At 49.1% G+C, this 18,130-nt stretch overlaps 1 protein-coding gene across 2 annotated transcripts in view; it reads right to left on the reverse strand.

Annotated features, from left to right (window-relative positions):
• Positions 1-18,130, reverse strand: part of KLHL29 (kelch like family member 29) — a 162,514-nt gene that overhangs the window by 45,068 nt on the left and 99,316 nt on the right. For both annotated transcript variants that reach the window (XM_080909809.1, XM_080909810.1), the window contains exons 3-4: positions 13,124-13,265; positions 9,641-10,153 (exon numbers count right to left, since the gene is read on the reverse strand). In XM_080909809.1, the coding sequence (XP_080765935.1) occupies positions 9,641-10,153; positions 13,124-13,265 (655 nt within the window). The remainder of the gene's footprint in view (positions 1-9,640; positions 10,154-13,123; positions 13,266-18,130) is intronic.

Raw genomic sequence — 18,130 nt, forward strand, 5'->3', positions numbered from 1 at the left:
GCACATACATTATACACATATAACCATAGTCACACACATTCTTCCTTTCCTGTCCCCCCTTCTCTCTCTCTCTCTCTCTCTCTCTCTCTCTCTCTCTCTCTCTCTCTCTCTCTCACACACACACACACACATGGATATAAAGAAAGGCAAAAATACAGGAATTATTTCTGGATCCAAAATAACTTCTAGAACCTGCCTGTTCAAATGGCTAGGGAGATCAGAAGCTTTCAGAGTTACCACAAGATGACCCCTAAATCTGGGTTTGTTTTAAGGTTCTGGGGCACAGATTTGAATAGATAGCAGGGTATCTTGGGACTCTGAGACTGGTCCCTGAAGGTACTCTTGGCAACAATGGATGGGTATGGTTGATCATTCACTCAATATTCCTAGGAGACCACGTTCTCTAAGCAGGCATTTCCGAAGACGACATTGACCCATGAGACTTGATAGGGTGAGGGTTTCAATGTCCCTGAGTTTGGGTTTGTCCAGGTCATCTTCCCCTTTCTTTTCGAGATAAGGGTCCCCCTAGTGATATGTTCAGGGGCCATTACTGATCTATCCCATGTGGCACCATAGAGGACTTGGTCTTGTGTGAGAGCATGGACCTGCTTTTGAGAACATACAATTCCTTTGGGATGCATGGCTCAGTCCCAGCTGCAGGTCACAGGCATGCAGGCCTGTTGTCTCTGCTTCCATATGTAGGAGGAAAGAAGCCGGTTAAGATGGAGGATTCCCAGCAGCAGGGGAAATGACTGCCCAGGCCATCCAGGCAATGGGGGTGGTTTCCCTGGGGATTTTCTAGGGCATTCCTGGGAATGATGTGACACTTTGGCAGTACCTTTAACTTCACTGCCCTTGACTGTGACATGAAGTACTTTTGTTAAAAGATGGCTCAGGAAATACCCTCCCCTGAAATCCACAATAATGGTCATAGAGGAGAGTGGGTTGCAAATTATGAATGGCTTGTCTCCCTGAAGAAGATTCTCACGTGAAAAGAGAGAGATGAACAACTTTCCAGAGAGCACAGGGTATGAATGGCGGGAACAGGTACTGAGACACAAGCAACCCCCAACGATTTCAAGGAAAACAATTCTAGGATCTCAGCAGCACAGTTAACTTGATCCTGACTTCACAGAGGTGAAGCGATGGTGCTGTGGTGAGTATACAGTCACCCTGCCTGCATTGACGTATACTCCCAGCTTCCACAGCTGTAAGGAGCCACGTTCTGCTGTTGAAGCCACCGTGTCTGCAGTGTCTTGTGACGAAAGCTGCCTGTTGTGAACTGACCTTGTCCAAGCTGAGGAAAAGCACATATGCACGGGCCTTGTCTGCAGATAGCATCTGAAGCACCGAGCAATGAATGACAAGAAGGAAGTCATTTAGAAAAGAGGCAGTTCACAGGTCTGTGTGGGGCGGTCCACCATGCTGCTGGGAGACTAGGAGAGTAAAGAAACTTTGCTTGATGATGCAGTGAAATTGTTGGGCTTCTGTCTGAGGTGGGCGTTACACATGCACATGCACAAACATAGGCAAACATACACAAAAACACACCACACTTTTCATTTTTCCTCTTAAAGAAGAGAGTTGCACTAAGAAAACAGGCAATGACAACAATTTCAGTAGATGGCCACCTTTTGGCCATTTCTCTTCTTCAAGCAATTTGTACGATGTTTTGTGTTCCTGGAATGCTACACTTGTATTATTTTTACCTTTTACATTTCTAGAATAGCGAGTATGCTCCTGAATGGAATGTAATTTCAACCCAAATCACTTTTCATTGAACTGGTTTTGTGTCACGTTTTCCCCAGTCCTACTTCATGATGGGGTGTACCATTTATCCAGGACCTCCAAGTCACGCAGGAGTAAGCAGCTGACACCCTGCATGCTCTATCTAAACATCAAGCTTAGAACTGACCCCAGCCTCTGCAGAGGAAAAGTTCTGGAATCAGCTCTGACTCTTCACACCTTTACAAGTAACATCCATCAGCAGGTGAAGCCTGTTCAGATAATGGTTAGGCACTGGGCACTTTGCACACTTCTGTCATACCACAGAGAGAGAAAGATACACAGTAAACTTTTGGACTTTGGGTTTGTTTCTGATTTCCCTTTCAGGGATTAATGGTGGTCTAGGCATCTCATACCAAGGTCTAAGTCTATGATAATCAAGGAAACTTTTACCTTCTAAGACCAGGAAGGGCTGGAGATTGATGGATATTTACCACAGGTTATTACCAAGGTAGGGAAACCAGTGTGTATAGTAAGGCTTTGAGTCCCTGGTGCTCTGAGAAACAATCATTCTGAAAACCACTAGGCAACTGTGATGATTTATATATGCTTGGCCCAGGGAGTGGCACTGTTAGGAGGTGTGGCCCTGTTGGAGTAGGTGTGTCACTGTGGGTGTGGGCTTAATACCCTCTTCCTAGCTTCCTGGAAGCCATTTTTTAAAAAATGTTTTGCTAACAGCCTTTAGATGAAGATGTAGAACTCTCAGTTCCTCCTGCACCATGCCTGCCTGGACACTGCCAAACTCCTGCCTGGATAATAATGGGCTGAAACTCTGAACCAGTAAGCCAGTCCCAGTTAAATACTGTCCTTTATAGGACTTGCATTGGTCATAGTGTCTGTTCATAGCAGTAAAACCCTAAGACAGCAACCTAGTAGTAGCAGGAAAGAGAGAGAGAGAGAGAGAGAGAGAGAGAGAGAGAGAGAGAGAGAGAGAGAGAGAGAGAGAGATTGATTCTGTTAAAGACAAATTTTTAATGTCAATTCTGTGTTAGGTACTTCTATCAAACTTCCTTCCATTCATCTACCTTCCCATCCCTTGACTACCCTTAGGGTCTCCTTCTTTAGTGCCCCCTTGCTTCCCAGCCTCTCCAACTGCCAACTCCTAACTTTCTCCTTAAGCCTGTTCCCATGTCTGGAACACGTTGAATCACCCAGGGCCTCCTGTTTGGTAAAAGCAGAGATTATGCAGGGCACACAGCTGGCATGCTGGCTATGCTCTTTTGTTTGGCTTATGGGAGAAGCCACCTATAAGCTCTGCATAGAGTTGCTATCTCAGAACACAGATGAGTTGCTCAGTAAATACCCGGTGGAGCATCAGGGAGAGGGGAGACATGTCTCCAGCTTTCCCGTGGTCCCTGAGTGTCACTGGCATAGGCTTCCCCAGTCATTCTGCCGTTGCCTGCTCTAGCTTGCTGACCTTGAGCAATGACAGGGCTCACTTGGGTCAGGGCAGCTGGTTTCTGGACTGTGAGTCAGTGCCATTTTGGAAAGCCCTGGGAAATGTCTCCTCTTTTTGATCCCTCAAATTCTTACAAGCATTTTGACTTTGAGCTTTGCTGGTGGGGTGGGGCAGGATCTCTGAGGATGCAAGGCGTATATTAGAGGATGAAAGTCAGTATGTTTTCCCAGCAGCTCGTAAAAGCACATAGCCCTCAACCTGCCTGTGCCCTGTCGAGCAGGTGGGTGTGTGGCTGGGTTACTTCCCGCTAGGAGGATGGCAGTGTCTCTGTGTGGTCTGGCTGCCTTTACTGCAGTAGGCTGCTCGCCTGCTCACTCACGGCCAAATGATTTGTTAACCAAACCATTAAGCCTCAGACAACTCTTCAATTAATAAAGAACAAAGCCCAGAGGACAGAGCCCTAGGAAGGAAGGAGGGTTTCACTGTGGGCTAGGGCAGGTCCTAGTCTAGTGAAAAAGAAGTATCTTGTGAGTGTGGACAAACCCGAGCCACACTTGCCTCCTGTGAGTGTGTGTGGGCAGGACATGGGTAAAGTAAGGGTGATGGGTCTGACTCCCGAGTCAGAAGCAGTAGAGATCAACTGCTTTTCTTTCCTAGGATTCCTTAAGACTTACAGGAGCCAGTGCAGTAACACTGTGAACGTACTGTGCACCAGGCATAGTGTTTAGACTTAATGTTATCTAACCTTCCAAGCTGGTCTGGGTTACAGAACTGAAACCCGAGGTAGAGGTCCACTTGCCAGCCAGCACAAGTTTGCTGGCTTAGTGTGTGGAGGGACTGGGAAGTCTACCCAAGCAGCTGATCTGGGCTCCTGACCACCTTCATGGCTGCCAGCCATACATGCCTGACCTTGCCTTGGCCACTTGAAACCTAGGAACCAGACAACACTAGTTGTTTAATCTGTCGCTGCATACATGGATGTGTTCCTAATCCTGCCTGTGTGTCCTTGGCTCCCTGATATCAAAGAGGGTTACAGGATGCTGACCTCCCTTGATCGTACAGAGGAGGAACCCCCTCCCCCCAAAACGAACAGTTCGTGGATGCCAACAACAGGTTGGTTTCTTCTGGTTGTTATGGTGATGGTGGAGGACTGTAAAATGTTACAAAGGGAGAAGGCAATTTTCTGCCATTCAAAGGGGACCCCTGGGAACTAGGCCTTCAGACATCATGATGTTAACACGCTCTCTCCTAAGACTCTGGAAGGCAAACTGGTCTTTGATGCGTCACATTAACCGGAACGCCTAAAGGGCCATGGGTGCTGAATGGCGGTGTGGCTGGTGGAGAGATCACGCACACTTTGGCAGTGACTATGATAGGCACTGTGCTAAAGCTGCAAATAGAATAAGTCAATCCTCATAGCAACCGAAGAGGCACCTCTGCTGCTGGGGTACAATTTCAGATCTCATTATGACACAGGGCAGGTGCCCAGGTGTAGGGGGGTGCCTGGGTGTAGGAAGAAGTCTCTGTGGAGAGACTTTCAGTGTGGGACAGGTATGGAGACTGCAGAATGACTTGCCTGAGAGATGTTTGCATACCAGGATGCTCAAGGGAACTGACAAGTCACAGAGAGGTCTAGCTTTGTGCCTTTGTCCATCCCACACCCCACACAGCTCCTGATGTGGAGGATGGCTTTGACTCTTGGGCTATCATGGGATTCCAGTGAAGTGCTACCCACCCCACCCTGGAGGCTCACAATCGGTCGGAGGAGGGAAGAAAGCACAGAAAAACTGCCTACAAGTTAATGATCTAAAGCATAGGGCAAGCCTCAAATAGAGAACACAGGGACTTGGCCTATGCATAGACCTATAAGGACAACATGTAAGGCAGGCGGGTGTCAGGGTCTGAGGCGTTAGGCGTGACCATCAGACACCAGAGCAACTGGGACCTTTGGAGGCATTTGAGAGGATGTGTCAGGACAGTGTCTTCATTTAAAGAAAGACCACCCTGGCCGATTCTGCTCAAGGGACACACTTTGGGCCAGTAAGGGACAAGTGGCAGTGGCTCGGAGTCTGAACCCTGGATGGATTCAGGGTGACATTTCTGGGGTAGTACAGCCGGTTACTGCAGCACAGGCAGTGTGTGGGCAAACGGCTTTGTTGTGCACCACAGAGAATAGGGTGCTTTGGACTTGTCTGGGTGTGATACCAGGAGGGAGGAGATACGCCTTAGCCCCAAGTCTGGGAGAATGGTCTCCCATCCTCATGCCATCTCTCAGAAAGTGGTTCGAACACAGAGCTGGGGGCCATGTGAGCACCGTATGGGCCTGCTCAGCTGCTAAACTCCCTGGACGGGACAACTGGGCTAGATTTCAGTGACAGTGAGCAGGAAAGGGGTGAGGGCCAGTCACATCAACATTTCCCATCAGCCCTCCTGGACTCCAGGAGGACAGCACAAGCATACTCATTTTAGATATTGTATATACACCATATATATGATTTTATAGGGCTGGGTCTCTGTAGCCCAGGCTGAACTGGATGGAGCTCACAATATAGCTCAGTTGGACCTAGAGCTCACAGCAGTACTCCCCGCCTCAGTCAGGGTTAGGGTTAGGGTTACCCTGAATGCTTATCAGGCTTACTCCAGCCACAGCACTATTCCACTCGCAGACATCCGAAGACATATCCAAAGATACTGTCTTTGCTGCTGCTAGAGTTGGAGTAGCTATGGTTCATGCAGGATGCAGCGGCAAGGATGGACAGAGCCCCTTGGTCTAGAGGGCCAGGATTAGGGGCGGAGGAGAGAAACTGTAACCACAGAAAGACAAACAGTTCGTCATCATGTAGCTCCTTGATCCTGATGCTGAGAAGTCCAACTCTGCAGATCCCTACATCACGGTCCCTACACCATGTCTACAACACTGTCTACACCAGAACAGACATGTGCCCCTCTGGAAGAAAGGGAGGAGGCGCCGTTAGCACTTTTTTTCTTGCCCAGACATTCAGGTAGCAAACAAGATAGCCTTTCTGAAGCTCACCTCTGGATCCAGGGTCTGCCTCCAGTCTTGGTCTAAGCCACCAACACTCCCTGATGAAAGATGACAGAAATCACCTTGCCCCCAGTCCATACCTTTGCTGTGACTCCCTGGTGATTGCTAGAAATGAGGTCATCAGACCTCAGTCTTTACACAGGCCTAGGATCAGCCCAGAGGTCTGTCCCCATCTCACTATAAGACAAACACACCAGGTCTTTTATAAAGACTCAGATGGAACTAATTCCGTTTTCCTCCCTTATCACTTTGCACACATGAAATCTATTTTTAATTACCTTTCAATATATAATCTAAAAAAAAAAATTCCACAGCTTGCTCCCACCCTCAAATTGTTCTTAGAGAAAGAAAGATTTATCTTGTAAGTTTCTTAAGAAAATCTATATGTGCTCAATGCATTTAAATAACACTCATTAAAACAAACCGCAGGCATGCTGGCGTCTCTAGTCACAGATGAGAGACAATCACTTGGCCTACTGCAAATCAAAAGGCATTTTGCACACCACCTTTCTTTTTCAATTGGTTAAGTTTTAAATTAAAGTCCCAACGCCCTTTTTGGGAAGGCGAACTAATAGAGCCTCGACTGAAAATTCCGTGCAGTTGATCGGAAGATAATTACAAGAAACAAAATGTGAAATTTTAAATCAGGACACTAATGAATCTAAAAATACCAGTGGCCCATCCCTCTGGCTGGCAAGACCTGTTTCTTCGTGGAGGGGGATCTCTCTGCATAATTATTCAGCCCCACAAGAGGCGAGGTTGTCTCACCAAACAATGGTAAGGCAAAAATCATAGGGCTGTAATGAGCTAGACGGCGCATGGTGGATCTTATTATAATGTTGGGCAAGGTTTCAAACAGAGACTAGGAGGGAAAGTCTTTTCTTTTTCTTCTTTCCTTTTATTTTTATTTTTTTAAAGCGGAGTTCTGATTTGTGTTGATAACACCAAGTGGTACCTCCTGTCCCTGCCTGCCCTTTAGGAGCTCATCTCCTGATGGGTTTCAGGGATGTAAAATCCCTAGGGGCAAAATTAACAGTGACCCAAATCCAAGCCTTCAAGGTGCTGTCAGGAAGATCCTAGCTTTCCCATGGCAAGTTGCAAAGATTTGGGTCACAAAATTTGGGTTTCTTAGGTTTTTTTTCCCCCTAAACATAGTTGTTTGACATTAGACCCGACAGGAAAATTATAGCTTCAGCAATAAAGGCTTTTAAGATTAGAAATGAAAAGAGTATTTACTTAAAAACAAAAAAACAAAAAACAAAAAAACACCCAGGCTTGAGTGTTGAGCATTCATACGTGTACAGTCCTTTGTCTTCTATCACAAACACAAGGGGACCTACCCGCCAGCAAGGGCCATAAACGGACAGGTGAATTAATGTCTCCAGAGAAACGGCCGGTGGAAGCAGTGCGCTGGACAAGTCACCGTGGTCACTGGCTGGAGGACCCCAAAGTCTCCCAGGAGATGAGGCAGGAGGTGTTTCCCTCAGACCCAGTCTACGCTGTATGAATCTGTACAGTAAACGGCACGGGGGCTCCTCTTGCCTTTTTCCACCTATAAAGCTTGGGACCCCAGAGGTCAGGCCTTTGGTCCTGACACACACTTTGGTCCCCCATAGTTGTCCTAGGAGCAGTTCTGTAATGGTTCACTGACCTGGTAGGCTCAGCAGCCTGACCTTACTAACCTGTGTCTCCCCATCTCATAGGTAAGGAGGGTATTCAGGGATAGCCTGTTCTCAGCAGTGTTTAGAGAGATAGATGTATTCCAGCTCAGTGTCCAGCCCTAGACCAGGGAAGTCTAGGGCCAGTTAAGCTGGTTCCTTTCTGTACAGAACTGGTTCTTTTCTCTAGATATATGTCTTGAACTTGAAAAGCCAGCAAGACCTTTTATTAGCCTTAGCAGGCTCTGACTGGGGTGGGGGCACTGAAGCTGCGGAGTGCTTCTAGCTTTGGGATAGCCTTGGAGAGCTGGGACCCGACAGAGTCTTGTGTTGATAGTTTATAAAATGGAAGTAAGATTTTATATGTGCTTGCACAAGTGCATGCGTGCTTTAGTTCTTTTGAGCAGTCTCTCTCTCTCTCTCTCTCTCTCTCTCTCTCTCTCTCTCTCTCTCTCTTTCTCTCTGTCTCTCAAAAGAAGGGTTGCTAAACCAAAATAGTTCAAAGAAATCAATTTAGTCTCTCTCTGTATAAAATAAATTTTAAACAAAGCAAGAGTTTACCAGATTTTAGATGTAATTTTCTAGGATTTTGTCATTTAAATCTAGGGCTGATTTCCTAAACAAAGGCAGTCCCGGCACACACAGGTACATGAAACCCCACGGCGAGCTAGGCGTGGGCTTTGTTGTTAGAGTGCTCAGCCAGACTGGAGAACGGCTCAGAATGTCTGGAGAACCATGGACAGAGAATGGTTAACTGCAGCGTTACTCTGCTAAGAGGCAGGGACCCCTGAGATGGACTGAGATCTGTGGAAAAGCCTTGGCTGGTTGTGTTCACTCTGTAGCACCACCTACTGGCACATTTGAAGGAGGCATGGACACCCCAGCAGCCCAGAGTGCGTGGCAGAGACTGTCTTGCCTCCTCTTGTCCCTGGAGCTGCCTAACCCTGGCTAAGGCCTGATAACTTCCCGTCTGCACACCAAATCTTGGCCTGTCTGGGGGTGTCCCTGCATCAGGGAAAGACAAATCTAAGACATATAGTCTCAAAGCCCCCCTCCTGACCCACCTGTCCTGCTTAGGCTGGAGCTTGTGTTGAGGACCGTGTTACACTTTTCTCCCTTCCCCAGCTTCTGGTCCCAAGGAGCCACCTCTGAAATCTTTGCAAGGAAACTCCTCTGGGACTGGGGGCTAGCGTCATGTGAAGGCCAGTCCAGAGCTGTTCTTCCCAGGGCTTCATAGAGATACCTTTCAGTCCTTAAAAGCTCAAACCTCAAGTAGCTCAGGGCGGTAGGAGCATGCCGAAGCCCTGGTCAGCTCTTGTTAGTAGTTTGGTGGAGAAGGCTTGTCCACAGACACAGGAAGATAGTGTCTTGAATGTCTTTATGGATGGAAAATGGAGGTCTTCATGGGCTGTTCTAGTAGCCCTTAGGAGGAGTGGTTAGCTCTTGGTCTAGCCTGGGCTCTGGACTTTCAGGTTCCTCCTTCCTTCCTTCCTTCCTTCCTTCCTTCCTTCTCCCCTCGCTCCCTTACTTCTTTTCATCCTTTTTTTTTTCTTGTGCTGCGGATTCTGCTGTTGATTGTCTCAGCCTCCTCAGTGGCTTTCTGACTGAATTCCCCTGACTAAATAGGGAGTTCCTGCCACCGTTAGCTGAGGCCAATGGAAGAGCTACCACAAAACACACTCCTGACATTACTGCGTTGGAGTGACCAGGCAGGGAGGTACAGACAGTGGGGTGTGTAACAGCAGAACTTACCTTTAGGGTGCCCTGGGTCGGTGAACTCATACTTCCCCACTCCAATGGTCCGAAGCATTTGTAGCCCATGGGCTGAGTCTGTTGTGGGGGGCCCATTGGTGGCAGAAACACTACTGGGGAGAGCGGCAGATGGCTGGGCTGGCGGAGGTGGAGGCAGCAGGGGCCCTGCCATGTGGCCGTTGCCCACAGCAGTGGGTCCAGGGCGGGCTACCTGCCCCACTCCAGGCAAAGTGGATACCGCCAAGGGCTGAGGGCTGGCATACAGGGCCTGAGCAGGCATGTTCACCACCACACTGCTCAGTGGCTGCGAGGGCGGCTGTGGGAGTGAGTAGTGTCCTGGCATCATCGGGAGCTGGGGTCCCACATGGGGAGGCAGCGAGGGAGTCACCCCGATGACTGGGGCCTGGACATTCACAGCCGGACTGAAGGTGGGAGGCTGGGCCACTCCATAGGAGTGCGCGATCAGGGAAGGCTGGTTCCCGGCGGCCACCGTGGTCACCCAAGGCCCTGTGCCTGCAAGGGAGATGGAGAAACATGTTATTCTGTCAGTTACGGTCACTCAACAAACACCAGCTGTCCCAGGCCTTGGGCTGGGAGCTGGAGTAACATCAGTGGCTAAGAGGCTCATGTCCACGCACTTGGCAGTGTAAGAATGTGACAAAGCGGGGTGTAGGGTGCACACCTTTAATCTCAGCATTCCACACAGAGGCTGAGGCAAGTGGTTCTCTATGAGGTTGAGGATAGCCTGGTTTACATAGAGAGCTCCAGATCAACCAAGGCCATATAGTAAGACTTTGTCCTAAAAAGCAAAACAAAGAGTGTGTGGTGACAGTTGGAGGGCTAGGTGCTTTACAGGAGATAAACAAGTGACAAATGACTATGGAGGGTGTACTGGCTGGTTTTGTGTCAACTTGGCACAAGCTGGAGTTATCACAGAGAAAGGAGCCTCAGTTGAGGAAATGCCTCCATGAGATCCAGCTGTAAGGCATTTTCTCAACTAGTGATCAAGGGGGAGGGCCCAGCCCACTGTGGGTGGTGCCATCCCTGGGCTGGTAGACCTGGGTTCTGTAAGAAAGCAGGCTGAGAAAACCAGGGGAAGCAAGCCAGTAAGTGACATCCCTCCATGGCCTCTGCATCAGCTTCTGCTTCCTGACCTGCTTGAGTTCCAGTCCTGACTTCCTCTGGTGATGAACAGCGATATGGAAGTGTAAGCTGAATAAACCCTTTCCTCCCCAACTTGCATCTTGGTCATGATGTTTGTGCAGGAATAGAAACCCTGACTAAGACAGAGGGCCAGAGAGGGAAGAAAGATCTGTTTGGAAGAAATGATAAACAAGAAAGTAAAAAGAAAATAACCAGAGGCATTCCAAGAGACCTCAGCTCATTTCTGCTCTTCTACCTGTGAGCTAAGATCCCCGGCGAGGAGAACTTTGGTGGTTCTCCACGCCTTACTCCTTTTATCTGTTCATCTAGACTGAGAACGGAACACAGAAAGTGAGTTTGTGGGTAAACAAAGTCAAAGCAACAATGTGTGGCAGATGCTACGTTTGTGCTATACTGCCTCCTTTGCTGGAGAACTGTGGTGGGTGGGAGTCTAAGAGGAGACTGGCAGTGGACATTGCTGGGGTTTCAGGTGATCATAGGAATGCTCAAAGGTGGCGAGATATTCCCAGGTACTGGGGAAGAGGTGGATGGAGTCTGGGAAATCTCAGAAGAGATTTGAGAGGACTCTAGGCTTTGTTTCAAACACCCGTCATGCAGCCAACCCTGTTGGAAACAGGAGAAGCCCAGTTTGGCTCTTTGGATAATTTAGGAGGATAAGGATGTAATGCGAGATGAGGGGCCAATTGTGCCCAGGGCCTCTGTCTCCCTGGAACTTCACTGACATGGAGGTGATCCAGGGGCCTTGTGAGCAAGCTGAAATAAATGGTTGACAAAGAAGTCTAGTCTGGGTCACCTCTGACTTAACGAGTCTTCACTTGGGGCCTCCACTGCCTGGTTTGTATGATTCCTCTGAGGTTAGGGTATAAGCTGAGAATGGGGAGACTGAGGCAGGAAACTAGGAACCCTGGAGGCTAGAAGGAAGGGCTGGGAGTTCCCTCTGAGACATTAGCTGAGGAGGAAGGACAGGAGCCCAAGAGGGCACAGTGACACTCAAACCAGCAGGGTCACTGAGTGAGGATGAGGGGTCAGAAGGAAACCTGGTTCTGGTTTCGGGTAAGGGACATGCACACCTGTCCCATGTTAGTTTCCCCCTCTGCCACAAGCACATAATACCAGTATGTAGGACCGCTGCAAGCCTTGTGATCACACGCAGAACAAGGCACACAATAATGTGCAAGAAATATTTATGGTTTGCGTAATGAGGGAGGGAGACTGCAAGCCAAGAAACATTGGCAAAGTATCGCTGGCTAGATTCTAGAATAGGCTGCCGAGGGGGACCGTGCCCAAGCTAAACAGCAGAGGTAGGATCACCACGAGCCATTCTGGCCAGATGTCTCAAGGCCTAGGCCTGTCACCCCAAACTGACTGCTCTCTGGGACTATCTAGGAGATCTGAAAACATGCATCAGAATGTCAGAGCCTGCCTGACAAGGCCCCAGACAGCATCAAGATACTACACTATAAAGACAATTCATAATTTGATGAGGTGAATGCCTGAACAAGGCTGGAGACCCACAGAGAGGCCCCTAGTCACTCACTGTAAGCTCTGACCACAGCTTTTAATCAGTGGCTCAGGAGATACCAGGATGGGCTACAGGGGACAATTTGGGGGCAAACCAGGAACAGAGCACAGAAAAAGGAAAAGAATCCCGAACAAAACACAGCGCCTGAGATTACAGTGGCCCCATCTGGTAGAGACTGGAGAGATTTGCTCTTGTGTCCCCAAACCCAGGTGCCTGAGGCCACTTATGAAGAGGTGGCTTTGTGATGATCCTGAGTCTTACTGCTGGGGAAGGATATGCTATGTCTGTGGGTTGAACAGCTGTGAGCTAGGGCTGTAATGACCAATGGGGAGGTCCTGATGGAAGAACACTGGGCAGGTAAGACATAGGCTGCTAGCACTGAGATGTGCTTTGCACTCTGGAGGGATGTGGAGTAATTGTCTGGAAGGTGAAGGGACTAGAATTCATGGGCCTTAGGACTGATGGGCTTGGGGTGTTTATCTGGCAGAAGATGTGGAGCTGAGGTGGCTTCAGGTATCTATACCAAAGTGGGGATAGGGAGCTTCAGGGGCAGTGGGAGGTCAGAGCTGTCAGCAGGAGGACCAAGATGCTGTGGAAGAAATCCCAGTCCTGGGGCTAGAGCATTCTGGTGCTCACATAACTATGAGCAAGCCAATAATATCTCCCTAGAAATGTGACTTGAGGAACTTGGGGTCCCACACATCTGGGCTTCTGCAGACTCATGGGCCAGGGTCTCTAGAGAAGAACCTAGCATCCAGCACGCAGGTGTGTGTCTGTGTCAGTTGATGAACACGAACCTGGATTGTCGCCCTCCCTCATCTGTTTGGAGGGTGGTTCATCAGTGTCCCACGGTGTGGACTGATTGACAGGCGTCTGCCCCCATCGGATGCTGGTCGTGAGTCCCTGGGACTGATTGTCAGCTTTGGAGATGCCAGGAGCCTGTGGGAAGCAGATGAGAATGGTTAAGCACGGACTGACCTAGGACCACATCTGGAACATATTCCCTCGGTGATATCCTTGAAACTTGAGATCGTACCCAGCCCCATTAACATTGGGACCCTCGCCTTCTTACCAGGAGGGATCGTGGGCAGAGTATCTACAGGTGTGGATCTGATGAGCTCCTGGCCTCCTGGCCTCCAGGAACTCCAAGCCAGTGTCTTACCATGGACTCAGGGGACTACTGTAACTGATAGAGCACTCTGTACTGGTGCAAGGGACACCTCAGCCCTCGGACAGTCAATAACCCACCATAACCCAAATGCTACCCACAGGGCATGTGCTGAGAGCACTGGTTGTACCTGCTTGTTTTCACTCTACCAGGACTTTTACTTGTGGCTGTTGACTGAGAATTCCTAATGAGGTGGTGAATGCTCACTCTGCAGAACACCACCACCAGGAGGCAAGTGAGGGGCACAGCACACTCCCCAACTCCCCACATTGCTGTTATACATATTCTCTTGAGACCCAGGCATCCCATGGAGAAAGGGAAGGAGTTATGGGAGTTTGTTGGACAGGTCAGGTTATGTCCCCAGGTAGGAAGAACCCAGGGCTTTTTAGAATGTGCTATGTGAGCTTACTTTCTGACTAACTGTACAGATGTATAAGAAAAGGGCTCTCAGAATAAAAGCAAGCATCAAGTGACACAGGCCTCCCTGAGCTATGGTTTCTGACAGAACATTGGTTACTAGAAAGTATACTTTCTAGAAATTTATAATGAGAAGGCGCAGTGTTCCTACTGTGATGCTGATGAGAAAAGCAGACCACAAGACTAGACCCATGTGACCTCCCTACAAACTGTCCTGGTGTTGAACATGTGTGAGTGTTGAATGACCCAGATGTTGGCAAGCTGTTATCTTCAGATGAGAGGATTATGGGTGACTTCTTGACTACACTAGTAAGCATTTCTCCAAAGAAATGGTTCTTGGGATCGAGCTCAGGGTGTTCTACCACTGACCCCCATCCCCAGCTTTTGTTGTGTAAAGGGTTTGGATTCCAGGCTGCCCTTGAACCTGTGACCTTCCTATCTCTCACTACCAAGTGCTAGGATTGCAGTTGGGCATTGCCATATCTAAATACCGAATTTTCTACGATGGCCATTATTTATAAATAATTTTCAAATCCTAAGCATATTGCAGGGGCTGGGAAAAGAAAACTGGGATGCAGCGGGGGTGAGGATCTCAGTGGAGTTGGCTTTCAGATGAGCCATAAGCCCAGTCAGGCCTATGGTAGCATGTGAGCTGGGACGAGGTGCAGAAGTTCTCCTGGGACACCCGCAGAAGCATCTTCCAGTGAAAGCCATATTTCTTAGGATGGAGCTGGAGGCAGAGCTCCCTGTGGGGGCTCTTGAGCAGGGTGACTCCTCTGGGTCCTAGGCCAGGCACATACCAGGGCTGTGGTCAGTAGGCTGGGTAGGGCTTCTGGAGTTTTTGCTGTATCACACTTTGGCACACAGCGCCTGTAGCAGGGCCTGCTGGGAGAGCAGGAGCCAGGCAGCATTGAGACCCGGGGCAGTGCTAAGATAATTACATTAGGGTGCACTTTACCTTTGAAGTCAGAGGTACCTGAGTGGGAAGGAGACTATATATGCTACACCCTATTCAAGAATCTTGTTTAGAGGGTACATTTGAATGCTGCAACCCTGTTCCCATATTCTCCAGCATCCTGGCCAGCAAGCCAGCTGGTTGACAATGCAGAGACCTTTTCTGTCAGGAGGGGGCGCTGCAGCCCCTCTCTGCTGCCTATAACCCAGAGGTTTTCCATATAGGAAACGGCAGGGCTCAAGATTTCCGAGTCCTCTCCCTGCACTGCTGGATCTCAAGTTTCTTGAGTTTGGGTCATCAGGTTCTGTGCTATAAAACTTTGGGAGTTCTAATGTTTGCCCCAAAATAAGGGGAGTTTCTGAACACTTCTCCCGACAAGCTTACGCACTGGCTTATTTATGTCATGGTTTATCCTTTGGCAAATAAGTACTGGGCTGGGGTCTCATTTTATGAATTGGCCAGGGCAGTGGTGAGATGGGACATGCTATTCAGACCCAGGCCTTGCTCTCAGATGGAGCTGGGAATGCCTGTGCGTAATGCAAACTCCTGTGTACCCCAAAAAGAAGCTGGGTACTCTGGGTATGAGCTAGAGCCACGTGGGGTGGGAGTTAGGAGAAGACCCAGCTTCCAGCCTCCTGTTTGTCTCTGTGTCTATTATGATCAGTACAGCACTTCTTAGAGGGAAGAAAGCTGCTCTGACATTCACTCCCTACCCCTATAGGAATGACGAACAAAACCGCTCACATCCTTTCTGCTCTGTGCTAGCAACATCTTACGCTGCAAGCAATTTGCAGTTCAGGAATTTTATTTCATTAAAGCAGCCGACTGCATATTCCTTTCTTGATTCTGTCAACAAACAACTCAGATGCAGGAGTGTGCCCTTTGCGGAGAGGTCCAGGCCTTCCAAGTGAGCCATACATGGATTGACCAGTTTGTGAGGCAGGGAGACTGACCAGGGGCGCTCTCTTCCTAGTGTTCTAGACCCCCAAAATAAGTGTATGCAGATGCAGACCTGAAGGTGTCTGGGACCCTGTAAGGGTCTGTGATTCTAGCTCTGAATTTCTCTCTCATCTGCAATCCCAAGGAGCAATCCTGGCTTTCCCTGGCTTGAACAAGGGTCTGCCTTAGAGAAGGAAAGCAGGACTAGGGTGGGAGAGGGGGTGGACTGCCAGACAAGAAAGACCAGCTTCCCGGAAGAAATGGGCTGGGCCTCCTTTACCTCCCATTTCCTCCTGCTGCCCCTCTCTAGGATGTCTGGGAAGCCACTTCTCCCTGGCTCTGGTTTTGCTCCAGGAATATGGTGGTACTCCTCAGGAGAGGTTCGCTGCCCGTTTCCCTCGCTAGCTCTGCAGACTGGCCTTATCTGCCCATCACTGGGCTTGAGCTGGCTTCTCTCAGCTTCCCTTTAATGAGATGCTAATGAGATGCATCATTAACACAGCAGCTTTTTAAACCTCGGCTCTTGTAAATTTTCAAAGGTCACATTTTTACGGTGGCTGACAGCATCCTGCTTCTTTCAGAGACTGAAGAACACTAAAGACCCGGGTCCTTTATGGCTGAAACTCTGCGAGGCGGCTGCACAGGCTGAAGGGGCCTGGTGGCACTGGGCTGTCTTCCTGCAGCCCCCAGCAGCTTCACAGAACAGGAGGCTTACCCTCTTCCCACCCGAGGAGACCAAGTACACAGTTTCACATGCTCCACAATGTTGCTCTCAGAATACAAAGATCCCTGGGGGGGTCAATGGAGATGACACGCATGGGGGGGGGCAGAGGCACTTGAACTGCCACGGAAGATCTTCTGCTTAAGCTGTACACTCACAAGTCTACCGTAGCCAAACAGCCTCTTTTCTGATGGTCAGTCCAACTAGAGAGAGAGGACTTCTCTCTACCTTGCACAAAAAAAAAAAAAAAAAAAAAAAAACCCACAAAGGTTTGCATCGGCCGAGTGGTCACGAAGCTTTGAATGATGATGGGGACTCGGAGTCCCTGGGGGCCCTCTTGGCCTTTGCTAGTTCTCATCTCAGCTCTCTGCATGACCACAGAGCTCTGCACACTGCCCGAGGGTCCTGCTGACCCGATCCTGACAAGCAAACTCCATGAAGACAGATGCTCAGTGTTATGCCTGGCCCAGCAGGTGCCATGCCTGGCATAGCCATTCACAGGACAAAAGCAGTGACATCACGACTCGCTTAAGGAATGCATGACTTTGCAGAGCGTGCTTCAGGAAGAAGCGAGGCACATGTAGGCCATGGGGCAGAGTCATGGGTAGTCCTCTTCTCCTTACCAGGGACCACTGGCTGACTCCATGGAGTCTACCGGATGCTACTCAGAGGCTTGGCTAACCTAATTTACTAACAATGACCAGAAACGATTGATCCTACCACCACCCTTTCCTGAGTGCCTGGATGTGGTGGATGTGCAGAAAGTTGAAGCTGACTCTTGCTAAGGACATGAATATATCCTGGGAAATTCCAAATACAGTATCATCCACTCTTCCCAAAGATATCAAAAGAGCCAGGAAATCCTAGAAAGCTTCCAGAACAGATGGGATGGCAGTGGGTCACAAAAGTTCAGCAGAATTGATTACCCTCAAGAGACCCTGGTCAACTGGCACGTTTCTACCCTTGGCAAAGAACAAAGCCCAGCTCATCCCCTCATGTGCCCCATTTCTTGGGTCGTACCTCTGATGATGGCACCTACGTCTTACAGACCTGCTTCTGGACTAGAACCTGCAGGCCTAGGTGCCTTGTCACTGTGGAGCACACAGCTGGTGTCTCCCGAGTGTCACTGAGCATGGTGCTCCGCATGGCAGTTATTCTTCTAAGTGTAAGATCCCCTTCCTGGTGAGTGCCCGGAGTCCAACCCCCACAATCCTTCAGTTAGCTTTTGTTCTAACTGTGGTCCATAAGTACTACTGAAGGTCCAGGTTCAGGAATGGTCAAGGTCCGGCTCCAGAGAGACTTGACAAACAGTGCCATGGGGTGCCCAGCTTGGTTCAGGGACTTGTATGATGACCCAGGCTTGAGAGCTACTGTGGGGAACTGAGTCACATGATGCCTCACTCCTGTTTTTGTTAATGGCAGCACTCATGCCACAGTTAAGAAAAGGGACAGCATCCAGGTACAGTGGTTTGTGCCTGTGATCCCAGCAGTCAAGAGTCTGAGGCAGGAGGACTGTTGTGAGTTCATTTAAAATAATTGCATGTCAGCTAGAGCTACATAGCAGGACTTGTCTTAAAAACAAAAACAAAAAAAAAAAACACAAC

Source organism: Micromys minutus, assembly GCF_963924665.1.
Source record: "Micromys minutus genome assembly, chromosome: 1".
Classification (NCBI taxonomy): Eukaryota; Metazoa; Chordata; class Mammalia; order Rodentia; family Muridae; genus Micromys; species Micromys minutus.